The sequence below is a fragment of the Oncorhynchus tshawytscha genome, linkage group LG34, assembly GCF_018296145.1.
Source record: "Oncorhynchus tshawytscha isolate Ot180627B linkage group LG34, Otsh_v2.0, whole genome shotgun sequence".
NCBI classification, from domain to species: domain Eukaryota; kingdom Metazoa; phylum Chordata; class Actinopteri; order Salmoniformes; family Salmonidae; genus Oncorhynchus; species Oncorhynchus tshawytscha.
Window position 1 is genome coordinate 8,190,588 of NC_056462.1, and position 14,670 is coordinate 8,205,257.

The following is a 14,670-nucleotide window of genomic DNA, read 5'->3' on the forward strand; positions in this document are numbered from 1 at the left end:
GGAGGCTTCGGTGTCTCAGACCCCGTAACGGGAGGAGGAGAGACCAGAGAAGGCTCGGCCTCTGACTCCGACCTGTTGCTCAATGAGGAGAACCGGTTGTGAAAGTTTCTGTCGGCTGAATGAGCTACACCGGTTGAGCATTCCTACAGCATTTCCTTCCAGAAGCCATGGAAAAATTGTCCGGACTGTGTTGGGGATTTATACTACTATCTGTAGTTATTTGTGGCACAGTCACTGTTTCATACTTTCCTAGACTTAAATTACCCTTGCCTAACGATTGCGTCTGAAGCTGGGCTAGCAGCACACCTATCCTCGACAAAGGGCGATAGTTCTCCCATATGTTAAATGTTAATACTTAGCTTCGGCTGGTGGAGGTCCTGACAAACCACGTCCAGATAAAGCGTCCAGGGTGAAAAAGTTGAATGAAAAAAGTTGAGCGAGATTTAAAATATAAAATGGTCATTAAAAAGTAAAAACTTTAAAGTTAGCAGGTAGAAAAGTAAGTTGAGCAACAAACCGCACAGAAGCACGTAAACAACAAGTCTACAAGTTGTGACCGGAAGTTATGTCAAGTGTGCTTAGATGTTTGCAAGGGTGATGGTGGAGCTGGGTACCCGTAAATGTCTGCAGCATTGAAGATCCCCAAGAACACAGTGGCTTCCACCATTTTTAAATGGAAGACGTTGGAACAACCAAGACTCTTCCTAGAGCTGGACACCTGGGCAAAACTAAGCAATCTGGGAAAAAGGGCCTTGGTCAGGGCGGTGACCAAGAACCCGATGGTCACTCTGAAAGAGCTCCAGAGTTCCTCTGTGGAGATGGGAGAACCTTCCAGAAGGACAACCATCTCTGCAGCACTCAACCAATCAGGCTTTTGTGGTAGTGGCCAAACGGAAGCCACTCCTCAGTAAAAGGCACATGACAGCCTGCTTCGAGTTTGCCAAAAGGCACGTAAAGGACACTCAGACCATTAGAAACAAGATTCTCTGGTCTGATGAAACCAAGATTGAACTCTTTGGCCTGAATGCCAATCATCACGTCTAGAGGAAACATTGCATGGTGTGGTGAAGCATGTTGGTGGCAGTATCATGCTGTGGGGATGTTTTTCAGCGGCAGGGACTGGGAGACTAGTCAGGATCAAGGGAAAGACGAATGAAAACCTTTATGAAAACCTGCTCCAGAGTGCTCAGGACCTGAGACTGAGGTGAAGGTTCACCTTCCAACAGGACAACGACCCTAAGCACACAGCCAAGACAATGCAGGAGTGGCTTCGGGACAAGTCTCTGAATATCCTTGAATGGTCCAACCAGAGTCCGGACTTGAACCCGATTGAATATCTCTGGAAAGACCTAAAAACAGCTGTGCAGTGATGCTCCCCACCCAACCTGACAGATCTTGAGAGGATCTGCAGTGAAGAATGGGAGAAACTCCGATTCAGAGGAGTCTGCAGTCACATGTGGCGTCCCACAGGTGTCAGTGCTGGGGCTTATCCTGTTATTAATTGACAGGCTCCCTCTCAGCCAAATCCTCAGAGATTATAACAACTTCCACTGCTACGCTGACGATATTTAGCACCTAGCCCACTATTGCTATTTTACCTGCCTTAATTCTAAATTTATGTTGTTTTATTGAATATAAATATATATTTTTTCCCCTCCGTAGACCTTTGAGACAAGTCCAGAATGAAAAGCGCTACACAATTAAAATATATTATAATGTATACATATGTGTTTACATATCTCAAATCCAGAGATACTGCCTTAATCTCTAGTCTACTGTCTTCAGTCTATGGAAAAAGGCCATATAAATCCAATCAATTATTATTCATTATTAAAGGGCAACTATCAGGGCACAAGGCGGGACCCAGATGTAGACACAGAAGGCAGAGTCTTAGATGTTTATTGATCCAAAAAGGGGTAGGGAAGAGAATGGTCGTGGACAGGCAAAAGGTCAACACCAGTTCAGAGTCCAGGAGGTACAGAGTGGCAGGCAGGCTCGAGGTCAAGGCAAGCAGAACGGTCAGGCAGGCGGGTACAGAGTGGCAGGCAGGCTCGAGGTCAAGGCAAGCAGAATGGTCAGGCAGGCAGGTACAGAGTCCAGAAACAGGCAAGGGTCAAAACCAGAAGGACTAGCAAAAAAGAGAATAGAAAAGGCAGGAGCACAGGAAAAACACTCGTTGACTTGGACATACAAGACAAACTGGCACAGAGAGACAGAAAAACACAGGGATAAATACATTGGGGAAAACAAGCGACACCTGGAGGGGGTGGAGACAATCGCAAGGACAGGTGAAACAGATCAGGGTGTGACAGCAACTTTTCAACCTTATTCATCATCTCCAACACCAAACCAGTGTCACCATACGTGAAAACAGAGCGTGGTTAAAAAAGATAAGTTGAAAGGTTCTAGAAAATGCTTCTCTGTGACATCACAGGATAGGATTAAAATGAAGAAAAACGGTGATTTCCAAAAACCTGCAACGAGTTTCTAGCCAGAGAGGGTATTTTCTTACTCCCCACGTCACCACGAATGTCATAGTGTTTGAAAATCACTAAATAGTTCAACCTTTGATGATGTAAAACTTTTTGACTTTACTTTTTTTTTTTTACAAAACGTTTCCAGATATGTAGACACTGGTATGAGGTTATATGTTCATCTTTCGATGAGCATGGTAAAAGACCAGGTTCGCATCCCAAATGGCACCCTATTCCCTTCCTAGTGCACTACTTTTGACCAATGGACCCTGGTCAAAAGTAGGGCCTTATAGGGCCTTTTGGATGCAGACACAGTTGAAACATCGGGTAAAATCAATTTATATAAAAATGGATCTATATAACATACATGCAGTAGCTTTGGTCATGGACTTCTAGACCTCAGGTCAAGGACAACAGATGAGGAAATTAACAATCAAGGTTACTGCTCTTTAAATGTTAGTGTGTGCGCTTGCGGGTGCGTGCGTTGGGTCTGTCATTGATTGTAATGGGATTGTATTTTACTTTGTACTTTTACTGAGGATGCTGACAGACTGACTGGCATCACTCAGGAAATTAATCTCCTCCTCCTTAACTCTCAAGTATTTTTCTCCATCTTTTACTGTGTGTTTCAGTGTGTGTATGTGTTTAAGTGTATGTGTGTGTGTGTACTAACTCTCTGTCAAACCTATTCCCCCACCCCTCCCTCAATGACTTCCTCCCTCATTGTTCCACTCTCCCTCCATCTCTCTCCTTCCCTCCCTCCCTCCAGTAAAGGGTTATCACAGATTGAGTTAGTGGATTTAGTCAATAACAATAAAAAATCTAAGTGTCCCTGCTTTGTGGATTGGAGAGGTTGAGTGACAGGGGCGGGGTCTGTCTACTTCCTCCTTCTTGGCCAATCAGGATCCAATATTCCCCCTGGTCATTTGTCATAAATTGCCATAAAATTACTTATAGAATGTAGTCATTTCAAAGGATCAATGTGTAAGTGACCAGCTCAATGCAGATGTTCATACTTAGATATAGATAACTTCCGTTAGATTTAAGTGAAATGTCATTCATCTGATGTGATTTGGGGTGTAATGGATGTCAAATAGTGTGTGTATGTGTGGGTGTGTGTATTAGGGGAAGCAGAAGAGGAGAAAGAAAGATAGAGGGGTTGAGAGACATTGCCGAGAGAGTCAATCTGATAAGTGGAGGAAAGACAATAAGCAGAGAGAGAAAGAGAGAGGGGGTAAATAGAGAGATGGAGAGAGGGGGTAAAGAAAGAGATGGAGAGAGAGCTGGAGAGAGAGATGGAGAGGGAGAGAGTAAGGATGTTTACCATTTCACTATTTCACCAGTGACAAGTCTGTTACTTGAACCTTTTTGAAAGAAGCAAAGACAATGATCAGATTGCTTTTTTGGAAGAAATAACTGTGTTTTAGTATGTAGGGAAACCAACACATCTTGGGGTTTGCCTTTAGTTTTTTGGGGGTGTAGCTAAGTCACACATACTCTCTGAAGAGGCATTCTGTGGATTGTTTGCTGTGACTTTGGGTCACTGATAGACACAAGTTGGATTTAGTGGGTGTCCCGGGTTGCCTCGACGTCAGGATGTGGACGTGTATCACGGACTTCTTCACCTACGAGACCACCAAGTCGGTGGTGGTGAAGAGCTGGACCATCGGGATCATCAACCGCGTCGTACAGCTCCTCATCATCACCTACTTCATCGGGTCAGTAGTATCGCTCTATCACTCACATTTTGGACCTCCCAGTGAGAGGAATTGGTTGAAAGACGTCTTTTCAACGTCTTTTCAATGGAGAAACAGGAAAAAGGTCTCCGCACAGTTCCAGTCAGGTGCACATTTCTCATAAGAAAGACTTTATGTATGTTCAACCTCTTTTTAACCAAACAGATGTCTTTTTAACGTCTTTTTAACGTCTTTTTAACGTCTTTTCAACCAAACATCTTTTCAAAGTCTTGTGCTTATGGAGCTGAATCTTTTAAATCTCTTGTTTGTTAATTAGGATCTCTTTCAGCCCAATAAAAGGCTTGACTTTAAAGACTCATAGATCATTCATTAGTACTCTATACGTGGCAGGAAGAGACGGGAAAACGGGATTGAATGATTTTCCCATTATGTTATCTCAACCCGTCTCTCTCTTCTTCTCTCTCCTCCTTCCTCTCCTCTCCTGCACCTCTCTTAGGTGGGTGTTTGTGTATGAGAAGGCGTACCAGATCAGAGACACGGCTATAGAGTCGTCGGTCATGACCAAAGTCAAAGGCTTTGGACTGTACAACAACCGAGTCATGGACGTAGCTGAGTATGTCACCCCCTCTCAGGTAACACACGAACACACGCAAACATTTGTACGCGTGCATGCACGCACACACAGACACACACACATGTGCACACGTAGGTACCCAAGCACGCACCCAACCACGCACGCATTGATAGACAGCCCAAGGAGCCATGTATAGTTGTTGTATAGCCTCTGTCTCCCCTGCTTGCTCAATCTTTGTTTATATCTGGGTTGTTGTAAGCACTTTGTGGGTAATGTATTTGTTAAAAGCCCTGTGAACATCACTTAATACTTCAAATGGACACCAAATATTGATACTGACGTATGTGTGGATTATGACATCAGGCCTGATGTGCTGGTCAATAAAAATGGGAGTGTTTTTTTATTGTGTGTGTGTGTGTGTGTGTGTGTTTGTGTGTGGTCTGACAGGGGGCCTCTGTGTTCTGCATCATCACCAAACTCATCACCACAGAGAACCAGGTGCAGGGATACTGTCCTGAAGTGAGACCCCTCACACTTACTCTCCCATTGGCCCTCTGTGGTCCCCCCACATGCTCTATCTCTCTCTCTCTCTGTCTCTTTCTGTCTGTCTGTCTGTCTCTCTCTGTCTTGAAGTCTGTCTGTCTGTTCGTCCGTCCGTCCATCTGTCTGTCTGCCTCTGTGTGTTACTCTAACTCTGTACTATGTGTGATACACAGAGTGAGATGAAATACAAGTGTACGCACGACAACAACTGCACTAAGTTCCTCAACAAGCCTGGGGGAAATGGTGAGGTTTCTCCTCTTTTTCTGATCAACTTTTTCTCTTCCTTTTCTAATTTTATGTTCTTAAGAAGACAGAAGATGTTACAGAATTTGCCAAACCGTTTCTCCCAGAATAATGTTTTGATCTTTGTCATTTATTGTCATCTATCCGTCCTCCCCTTTTCTGTGTCTTATATCCTCTCTCCTTCTTCCTCTCTCTTTTCCCTCCCTCTCTTCCTCAGGTCTTCCGACGGGCAGGTGTGTACGTTTCAACGACACCCTTAATACCTGTGAGATCAGAGGCTGGTGCCAGGCGGAGATCGACTACATCAAGACGTGGGTAACCGTGTGTGTGCGAGTGTGTTTGAGTGTTGATGAAGGAACATGATTCTCTTTCTGACCTTCCCTCAGGCATCCTATGATGGAGGTGGAGAACTTCACCATCTTCATCAAGAACAGCATTCGTTTCCCCCTCTTCAACTTCACCAAGTGAGGATGATGATGATGATAATGATGTTGATGATGATGATAATGATAATGGTAATAATGTTGATGATGATGAGGATAATGATGTTGCTGATGATGATAATGATGGTGATGTTGATAATGATGTTAATGACGGTGATGATAATGATATTAATGCTAATAATGATGTTGATGGTGATAATGATTTTTAGGATGGTGTTGATAATGATGTTGATAATGATTTTGATAATGATAATGATGTTGATGATAATGATGTTGTTGATGAAGATGCCGATGACAATGATGAAGACATTGGTGATTACGATAATTTATAGCGATAATTTAACTCTAACTGGTCTCCTCTCTCTCATGTTTATGTGTGTGTGTGTGTGTGTGTCTCAGGGGTAACTTCCTGCCAACCATCACCCCTCAGTACATCAAGGCGTGTAACTTTGACCATGAGAACAACACCTACTGCCCCATCTTCAGGGTGGGGGACGTCATCCGCTATGCACACCAGAACTTCACCACTCTGGCACAGAAGGTACAGTGTTTCACTCCCAGGTACAAAAACTCAGCAACAACAAAAAAAACGTAATCTCACTGTCAACTGCCTTTATTTTCAGCAAACTTAACATATAAACATATCAAGATTCAACAACTGAGACATGAACTGAATACGTTCCACAGATATGTGACTAACAGAAATGGAATAATGTGTCCCTGAACAAAGGGGGGGTCAAAATCAAAAATAAAAGTAATCTCTTCCTCATGGACTACACCAGATTTGCCAGTTCTTGCTGTGAGATGTTACCCCACTCTTATTTTGGTGTTTTCAGAGTCAGTAGAAAGGCCTTTTTAGTGTCCTAAGTATTCATAACTGTTAACTTAATTGCCTATCGTCTGTAAGCTGTTTGTGTCTTAACAACCGTTCCACAGGTGCGTGTTCATTTATTGTTTATGTTTCATTGAACAAGCATGAGTGTTACGGTTTTCTTCCGTCGAAGAAGAGGAGAACCAAAATGCAGCGTGGTTAGAGTTCATAGTTTTTAATGAGAAACTAAACATGAACACAATTACAAAAGCAACAAATGTGGCAAAACCCAGAAAAGTCCTATCTGGTGCAGAGAACACAAAGACAGGAAACAACCACCCACAAACCCCAACACAAAACAAGCTACCTAAATATGGTTCCCAATCGGAGACAATGACTAACACCTGCCTCTGATTGAGAACCATTTCAGGCCATACATAGAAACGGACAAACTAGACACACAACATAGAATGCCCACCCAGCTCACATCCTGACCAACACTAAAACAAGGAAAACACAAAAGAACTATGGTCAGGACGTGACAGTACCCCCCCTCCCGAGGTGCGGACTCCGACCGCACAACCTAAACCTATAGGGGAGGGTGTGAGTGGGCATCTGTCCGCGGTGGCGGCTCTGGCGCTGGACGTGGACCCCACTCCACCATTGTCTTTGTCCACCTCCTTAGCGTCCTTTGAGTGGCGACCCTCGCCGCCGACCTTGGCCTTGGAACCCTAACAAAGGGCCCCACTGGACTGAGGAGCGGCTCTGGCGGATCCTGGCTCTGGCGGCTCTGGCGGATCCTGGCAGACTGGCGGCTCTGGCGGCTCCTTGCAGACTGGCGGCTCTGGCGGCTCCTTGCAGACTGGCGGCTCTGGCGGCTCCTTGCAGACTGGCGGCTCTGGCGGCTCCTTGCAGACTGGCGGCTCTGGCGGCTCCTTGCAGACTGGCGGCTCTGGCGGCTCCTTGCAGACTGGGGGCTCTGGCAGCTCTGGACAGGTGGGAGACTCTGGCAGCTCTGGACAGGCGGGAGACTCTAGCAGCTCTGGACAGACGAGGCGCACAGTAGGCCTGGTGCGTGGTTCCGGCACTGGTGGTACTGGGCCGAGGACACGCACCTCAGGGCGAGTGCGGGGAGGAGAAACAGGGAGTACTGGGCTCTGGACATGCACAGGAAGCCTGGTGTGGGGGGCTGCCACCGGAGGGCTGGTGCGTGTAGGTGGCACTGGATAGACCGGACCGTGCAGGTGCACTGGAGCTCTTGAGCATCGAGCCTGCCCAACCTTACCTGGCTCGATGCCCACTCTAGTCCGGCCGGAAACGAGGAGCTGGAATGTACCGCACCGGGCTATCCACCCGCACTGGAGACACCGTGCGCTCCATAGCATAACACGGTGCCTGCCCGGTCTCTCCCTCTCTCGTTTATTTTTTTGCTGAGTTTATTCATACTAGTATATTTACTTAATTGGGGAGAACAGGCTGGTGTTAATAACTGTAGCAGAATGAGTGTAATGGTATCAAATACATCAAACACGTTTCCAGGTGTTTGATTCCATTTCAGTTGCTCTGTTCCGACCATTATTAGCAGCCTCCTGTCATTTCTATCCACAGTTCTTTCTATCCATACTAGTCTTTTATATACTCACATATCATGCTCTCTTTCTCTCTTTTTCCTCCCCTTCGGCTATATTCACTCCTTCCCCTTTAGGCTACATTCATATTCTGTCTTTTTCCCACTCTCACAAAGTAGCAAAGAGATGTTCTAAATGTATGTCAACCACTTCCTACAGGGAGGGGTGATAGGTATAAAGATCGGCTGGATGTGTGACCTGGACAAGTCAGAGGATGAGTGTAACCCTTCCTACTCTTTCACCCGGCTGGACGCCATGTCAGAGAAGAACAGCGTCTCCCCCGGGTACAACTTCAGGTAGCCATGACCTCTGACCTCTAAACTCTGGCCTTTAGAGAGTGAGCCCTATAGAGATGCATAAAGAGCTCTAGATTGATATAACAAGTTTTTTGCATGGACACTGCCATTGAGGACTTCCACCATTTTAAAGTAGTCAAATGGGTGTGGATTCCTATGGGTTGGGAGCAATTAGTCAATGATCAGAGCATCTTCTTCAAATTGGGATGCCAATGGTTAGTGAATGGCTTTAAGCTAGATCAGTGATTGTCAACCTTTTTTTGTGTAAAAAAAAAGAATAGTATTCTATTCATGATGATACATTTTTCTGGTATCTGTACTTTGCTTTACTATTTTTGACTACTTTTACTTTTACTGCACTACACTGTACATTCCTAAAGAAAATGATGTACTTTTTACTCAATACATTTTCCCTGACAACCAAAAGTACTCATTGCATTTTGAATGCTTAGCAGGACAGGAAAATGGTCTAATTCACACACCAATCAAAAGAACATCACCGGTCATCCCTACTGCCTCTGATCTGGTGGACTCACTAAACACATGCTTCCTTTGTAAATGATGTCTGAGTGTTGGAGCGTCCCCCTGGGTATCCATCATTTCAAAAAACAAGAAAATGGTGCCGTATGGTTTGCTTAATATAAGGAATTTGAAATGATTTCTACTTTTACTTTTGATACTTGAGTATATTTAAAACCAAATACTTTTATACTTTTACTCAAGTAGGATTTTACTGGGTGACGTTCACTTTTACTTGAGTCATTTTCTATCAAGATATCTTTACTGTTACTCAAGTATGACAATTGGGTACTTTTTCCACCACTGTGTATCTGTATGGTGAGCCCTGAGAGGCATGTCCCCCTGGTACAAGCCATGTGCATTGCTCATGTCATTACTCTCTGTCCATGTTGTGATGATAGGTATGCTAAGTACTACAAGATGGACAACGGGACAGATTACCGTACTCTGCTCAAGGCCTATGCCATCAGGTTTGATGTGCTGGTCAATGGAAATGTGAGTGTTTTTAATGCTTTGTGTGTGTTTCTGTGTGATGGGGGATGATTAGAGGATAGGAGGAAGTGTGTGTTTGTATGTGTATGTACAGTGCCTTGCGAAAGTATTCGGCCCCCTTGAACTTTGCGACCTTTTGCCACATTTCAGGCTTCAAACATAAAGATATAAAACTGTATTTTTTTGTGAAGAATCAACAACAAGTGGGACACAATCATGAAGTGGAACGACATTTATTGGATATTTCAAACTTTTTTAACAAATCAAAAACTGAAAAATTGGGCGTGCAAAATTATTCAGCCCCCTTAAGTTAATACTTTGTAGCGCCACCTTTTGCTGCGATTACAGCTGTAAGTCGCTTGGGGTATGTCTCTATCAGTTTTGCACATCGAGAGACTGAAATTTTTCCCCATTCCTCCTTGCAAAACAGCTCGAGCTCAATGAGGTTGAATGGAGAGCATTTGTGAACAGCAGTTTTCAGTTCTTTCCACAGATTCTCAATTGGATTCAGGTCTGGACTTTGACTTGGCCATTCTAACACCTGGATATGTTTATTTTTGAACCATTCCATTGTAGATTTTGCTTTATGTTTTGGATCATTGTCTTGTTGGAAGACAAATCTCCATCCCAGTCTCAGGTCTTTTGCAGACTCCATCAGGTTTTCTTCCAGAATGGTCCTGTATTTGGCTCCATCCATCTTCCCATCAATTTTAACCATCTTCCCTGTCCCTGCTGAAGAAAAGCAGGCCCAAACCATGATGCTGCCACCACCATGTTTGACAGTGGGGATGGTGTGTTCAGGGTGATGCGCTGTGTTGCTTTTACGCCAAACATAACGTTTTGCATTGTTGCCAAAAAGTTCAATTTTGGTTTCATCTGACCATCGCACCTTCTTCCACATGTTTGGTGTGTCTCCCAGGTGGCTTGTGGCAAACTTTAAATGACACTTTTTATGGATATCTTTAAGAAATGGCTTTCTTCTTGCCACTCTTCCATAAAGGCCAGATTTGTGCAATATACGACTGATTGTTGTCCTATGGACAGAGTCTCCCACCTCAGCTGTAGATCTCTGCAGTTCATCCAGAGTGATCATGGGCCTCTTGGCTGCATCTCTGATCAGTCTTCTCCTTGTATGAGCTGAAAGTTTAGAGGGATGACCAGGTCTTGGTAGATTTGCAGTGGTCTGATACTCCTTCCATTTCAATATTATCGCTTGCACAGTGCTCCTTGGGACGTTTAAAGCTTGGGAAATCTTTTTGTATCCAAATCCGGCTTTAAACTTCTTCACAACAGTATCTCGGACCTGCCTGGTGTGTTCCTTGTTCTTCATGATGCTCTCTGCGCTTTTAACGGACCTCTGAGACTATCACAGTGCAGGTGCATTTATACGGAGACTTGATTACACACAGGTGGATTGTATTTATCATCATTAGTCATTTAGGTCAACATTGGATCATTCAGAGATCCTCACTGAACTTCTGGAGAGAGTTTGCTGCACTGAAAGTAAAGGGGCTGAATAATTTTGCACGCCCAATTTTTCAGTTTTTGATTTGTTAAAAAAGTTTGAAATATCCAATAAATGTCGTTCCACTTCATGATTGTGTCCCACTTGTTGTTGATTCTTCACAAAAAATACAGTTTTATATCTTTATGTTTGAAGCCTGAAATGTGGCAAAAGGTCGCAAAGTTCAAGGAGGCCAAATACTTTCGCAAGGCACTGTATGTGTGTGTGAGCACACATGTGTCTGTGTGAGAACATGTATGTCTGTGGTTTGCATGAGTCTAATTGCCTATGTGGGTCCATGACTGTTCTACATGTACAGTGGGGAGAACAAGTATTTGATACACTGCCGATTTTGTAGGTCTTCCTACTTACAAAGCACGTAGAGGTCTGTAATTTTTATCATAGGTACACTTCAACTGTGAGAGACGGAATCTAAACAAAATCCTGAAAATCACATTGTATGATTTTTAGGTCATTCATTTGCATTTTATTGCATGACATAAGTATTTGATCACATACCAAACAGTAAGAATTCTGGCTCTCACAGACCTTTTTTCTTTAAGAAGCCCTCCTGTTCTCCACTCATTACCTGTATTAACTGCACCTGTTTGAACTCGTTACCTGTATAAAAGACACCTGTCCACACACTCAATCAAACAGACTCCAGCCTCTCCACAATGGCCAAGACCAGGAAGCTGTGCAAGGACATCAGGGATAAAAGTTTAGACCTGCACAAGGCTGGGATGGGCTACAAGACAATAGGCAAGCAGCTTGGTGAGAAGGCAACAACTGTTGGCGCAATTATTAGAAAATGGAAGAAGTTCAAGATGACGGTCAATCACCCTTGGTCTGGGGCTCCATGCAAGATCTCACCTCGTGGGGCATCAATGATCATGAGGAAGGTGAGGGATAAGCCCAGAACTACACGGCAGGACCTGGTCAATGACCTGAAGAGAGCTGGGACCACAGTCTCAAAGAAAACCATTAGTAACACACTACACCGTCATGGATTAAAATCCTGCAGCGCACGCAAGGTCCCCCTGCTCAAGCCAGCGCATGTTCAGGCCCGTCTGAAGTTTGCCAATGATCATCTGGATGATCCAGAGGAGGAATGGGAGATTGTCTTGTGGTCTGATGAGACAAAAATATAGCCTTTTGGTCTAAACTCCACTCGCCGTGTTTGAAGGAAGAAGAAGGATGAGTACAACCCCAAGAACACCATCCCAACCGTGAAGCATGGAGGTGGAAACATCATTCTTTGAGGATGCTTTTCTGCAAAGGGGACAGGAGGACTGCACCATATTGAGGGGAGGATGGATGGGGCCATGTATCGCGAGATCTTGGCCAACAACCTCCTTCCCTCAGTAAGAGCATTGAAGATGGGTCATGGCTGGGTCTTCCAGCATGACAACGACCCGAAACACACAGCCAGGGCAACTAAGGAGTGGCTCCGTAAGAAGCATCTCAAGGTCCTGGAGTGGCCTAGCCAGTCTCCAGACCTGAACCCAATAGAAAATCTTTGGAGGGAGCTGAAAGTCTCTATTGCCCAGCGACAGCCCCGAAACCTGAAGGGTCTGGAGAAGGTCTGTATGGAGGAGTGGGCCAAAATCCCTGCTGCAGTTTGTGCAAACCTGGTCAAGAACTACAGGAAACGTATGATCTCTGTAATTGCAAACAAAGGTTTCTGTACCAAATATTAAGTTCTGCTTTTCTGATGTATCAAATACTTATGTCATGCACTAAAATGCAAATTAATTACTTAAAAATCATACAATGTGATTTTCTGGATTTTTGTTTTAGATTCCGTCTCTCACAGTTGAAGTGTACCTATGATAAAAATTACAGACCTCTACATGCTTTGTAAGTCGGAAAACCTGCGAAATCGGCAGTGTTTCAAATACTTGTTCTCCCCACTGCATGTGTTATTTAGATGAGGGTGGGTCTTATGTATGTCTGCTTGTGTGTGTGTGTGTGTGTGTGTGTGTGTGTGTGTGTGTGTGTGTGTGTGTGTGTGTGTGTGTGTGTGTGTGTGTGTGTGTGTGTGTGTGTGTGGTTGGTTGTGTGTGTGCGTGTGTTTACTTCTGTAATGTACTTGTTTGTTACAGGCAGGGAAGTTTAACATGATCCCGACTCTGATCAACATGGTAGCTGCATTTACGTCAGTTGGAGTGGTGAGCCCTTCTTTTAAGTTGCTACTTTCTATCCACAAAGTATCCACATCGTCTCTAGGCTAGTTTTAAATTAAAACATATCTGTTCCACCTTCATAATAATATTATCCACACAGTCTCTGTAGACTAGTTCGAAAATGTCTTTGTGTCATATGTGTCTCTGTCTCCCCAACTGAAGTAATTTCAGTGGAAAATAGTTATTCTCTTCTTTTCTTTCTTCTCCCCTCATTTCTTCAATCCCATTCTATTCTATTCCACAAACCTTGTTTTCTTTCTCTGCCTTGGATTGGTCGCAGGGCACCGTGCTTTGTGACATCATACTCTTGAACTTCCTGAAGGGAGCAGAGCAATACAAGGCCAAGAAGTTTGAGGAGGTAAAGTTTGAGGCGTGACACCAACCCTGCTTACTGTGATATAGATATCAGCCTTTGCAGGCCTGAGGCCGCATCTCAGAGTAGGAGTGCTGATCTAGGATCAGTTTACCCCTGTCCCATGATCTTATTCATTGTGATCTAAAAGGCAAAACAGATTCTAAATCAGTAAGCCTACTCTGAGAGTTGATACGGCCCAGAGGAATAGTTGAAACTAAGGGTAAAATCCTAACTTCCACTTAAATCATGCTTTAATATCAACTAGAGACTAACTGAAAATTTGACTTAAGTGGAAAATAGGAGTCGCTTGACTGTGATGTGCTCCTCATGTTCTTGAAGTGTATAAAATTCAATAAAGTAATTTTCTCTCTCCCCCCAATCTACCATTACTCCATTAGGTGTCAGACACGCAGATCGAGAACTCCTTATCCAGCAATGGGCTGTATCGGAGTAGGGAGTTCATTGGAGTAGAGAAGCAGTCAAACGACTCAGGGGCCTTTTCCATTGGGCAATACGGCTAACGGACAGCCAATGGAATGGAGTATTTGAGGGGGAAAGGGGTGGGTGGTGGAAATTTTGGAAGTTTGGCTGCAAATGTAGGTTTAGGGTGATATTGCCCATAGACCCTAATCTTGGATCAGTTTAAAATTTTCCCCACTAAAGTTTATGGTTAGGATTGGGGATAGGGAAGCTGATCCTAGATCTGTATATAGGGGAGACTTCACCCCGGATAGAGAATGCATGTATATATAGCATTGTAATATTCCTTATATTTCACATGAACCTGTAATTTACCTGTAATATTTTCATAGTGGAGGTTTTATGTGTAATCGTTAACTCTGCATGGACTATTGTATTTGAACTCCTACCTCTACAAAGTATTAAAGTCTACCCACTACTTAAAT

The 14,670-nt window shown here is 44.0% G+C and overlaps 1 protein-coding gene across 1 annotated transcript; it reads left to right on the forward strand.

Moving 5' to 3' along the window:
- The first annotated feature begins 167 nt into the window (after positions 1–167).
- On the forward strand, positions 168–14,651 carry LOC112267519 (P2X purinoceptor 3-like). The gene is made up of 13 exons (XM_042312124.1): positions 168–187; positions 4,070–4,192; positions 4,668–4,803; positions 5,193–5,264; positions 5,462–5,531; positions 5,749–5,842; positions 5,918–5,995; positions 6,374–6,515; positions 8,573–8,709; positions 9,630–9,723; positions 13,330–13,395; positions 13,691–13,768; positions 14,164–14,651. Exons 1-13 carry the CDS (start codon positions 168–170, stop codon positions 14,284–14,286), a joined length of 1,233 nt encoding a protein of 410 aa, XP_042168058.1. The 3' UTR covers positions 14,287–14,651.
- The last annotated feature ends 19 nt before the right edge of the window (positions 14,652–14,670 follow it).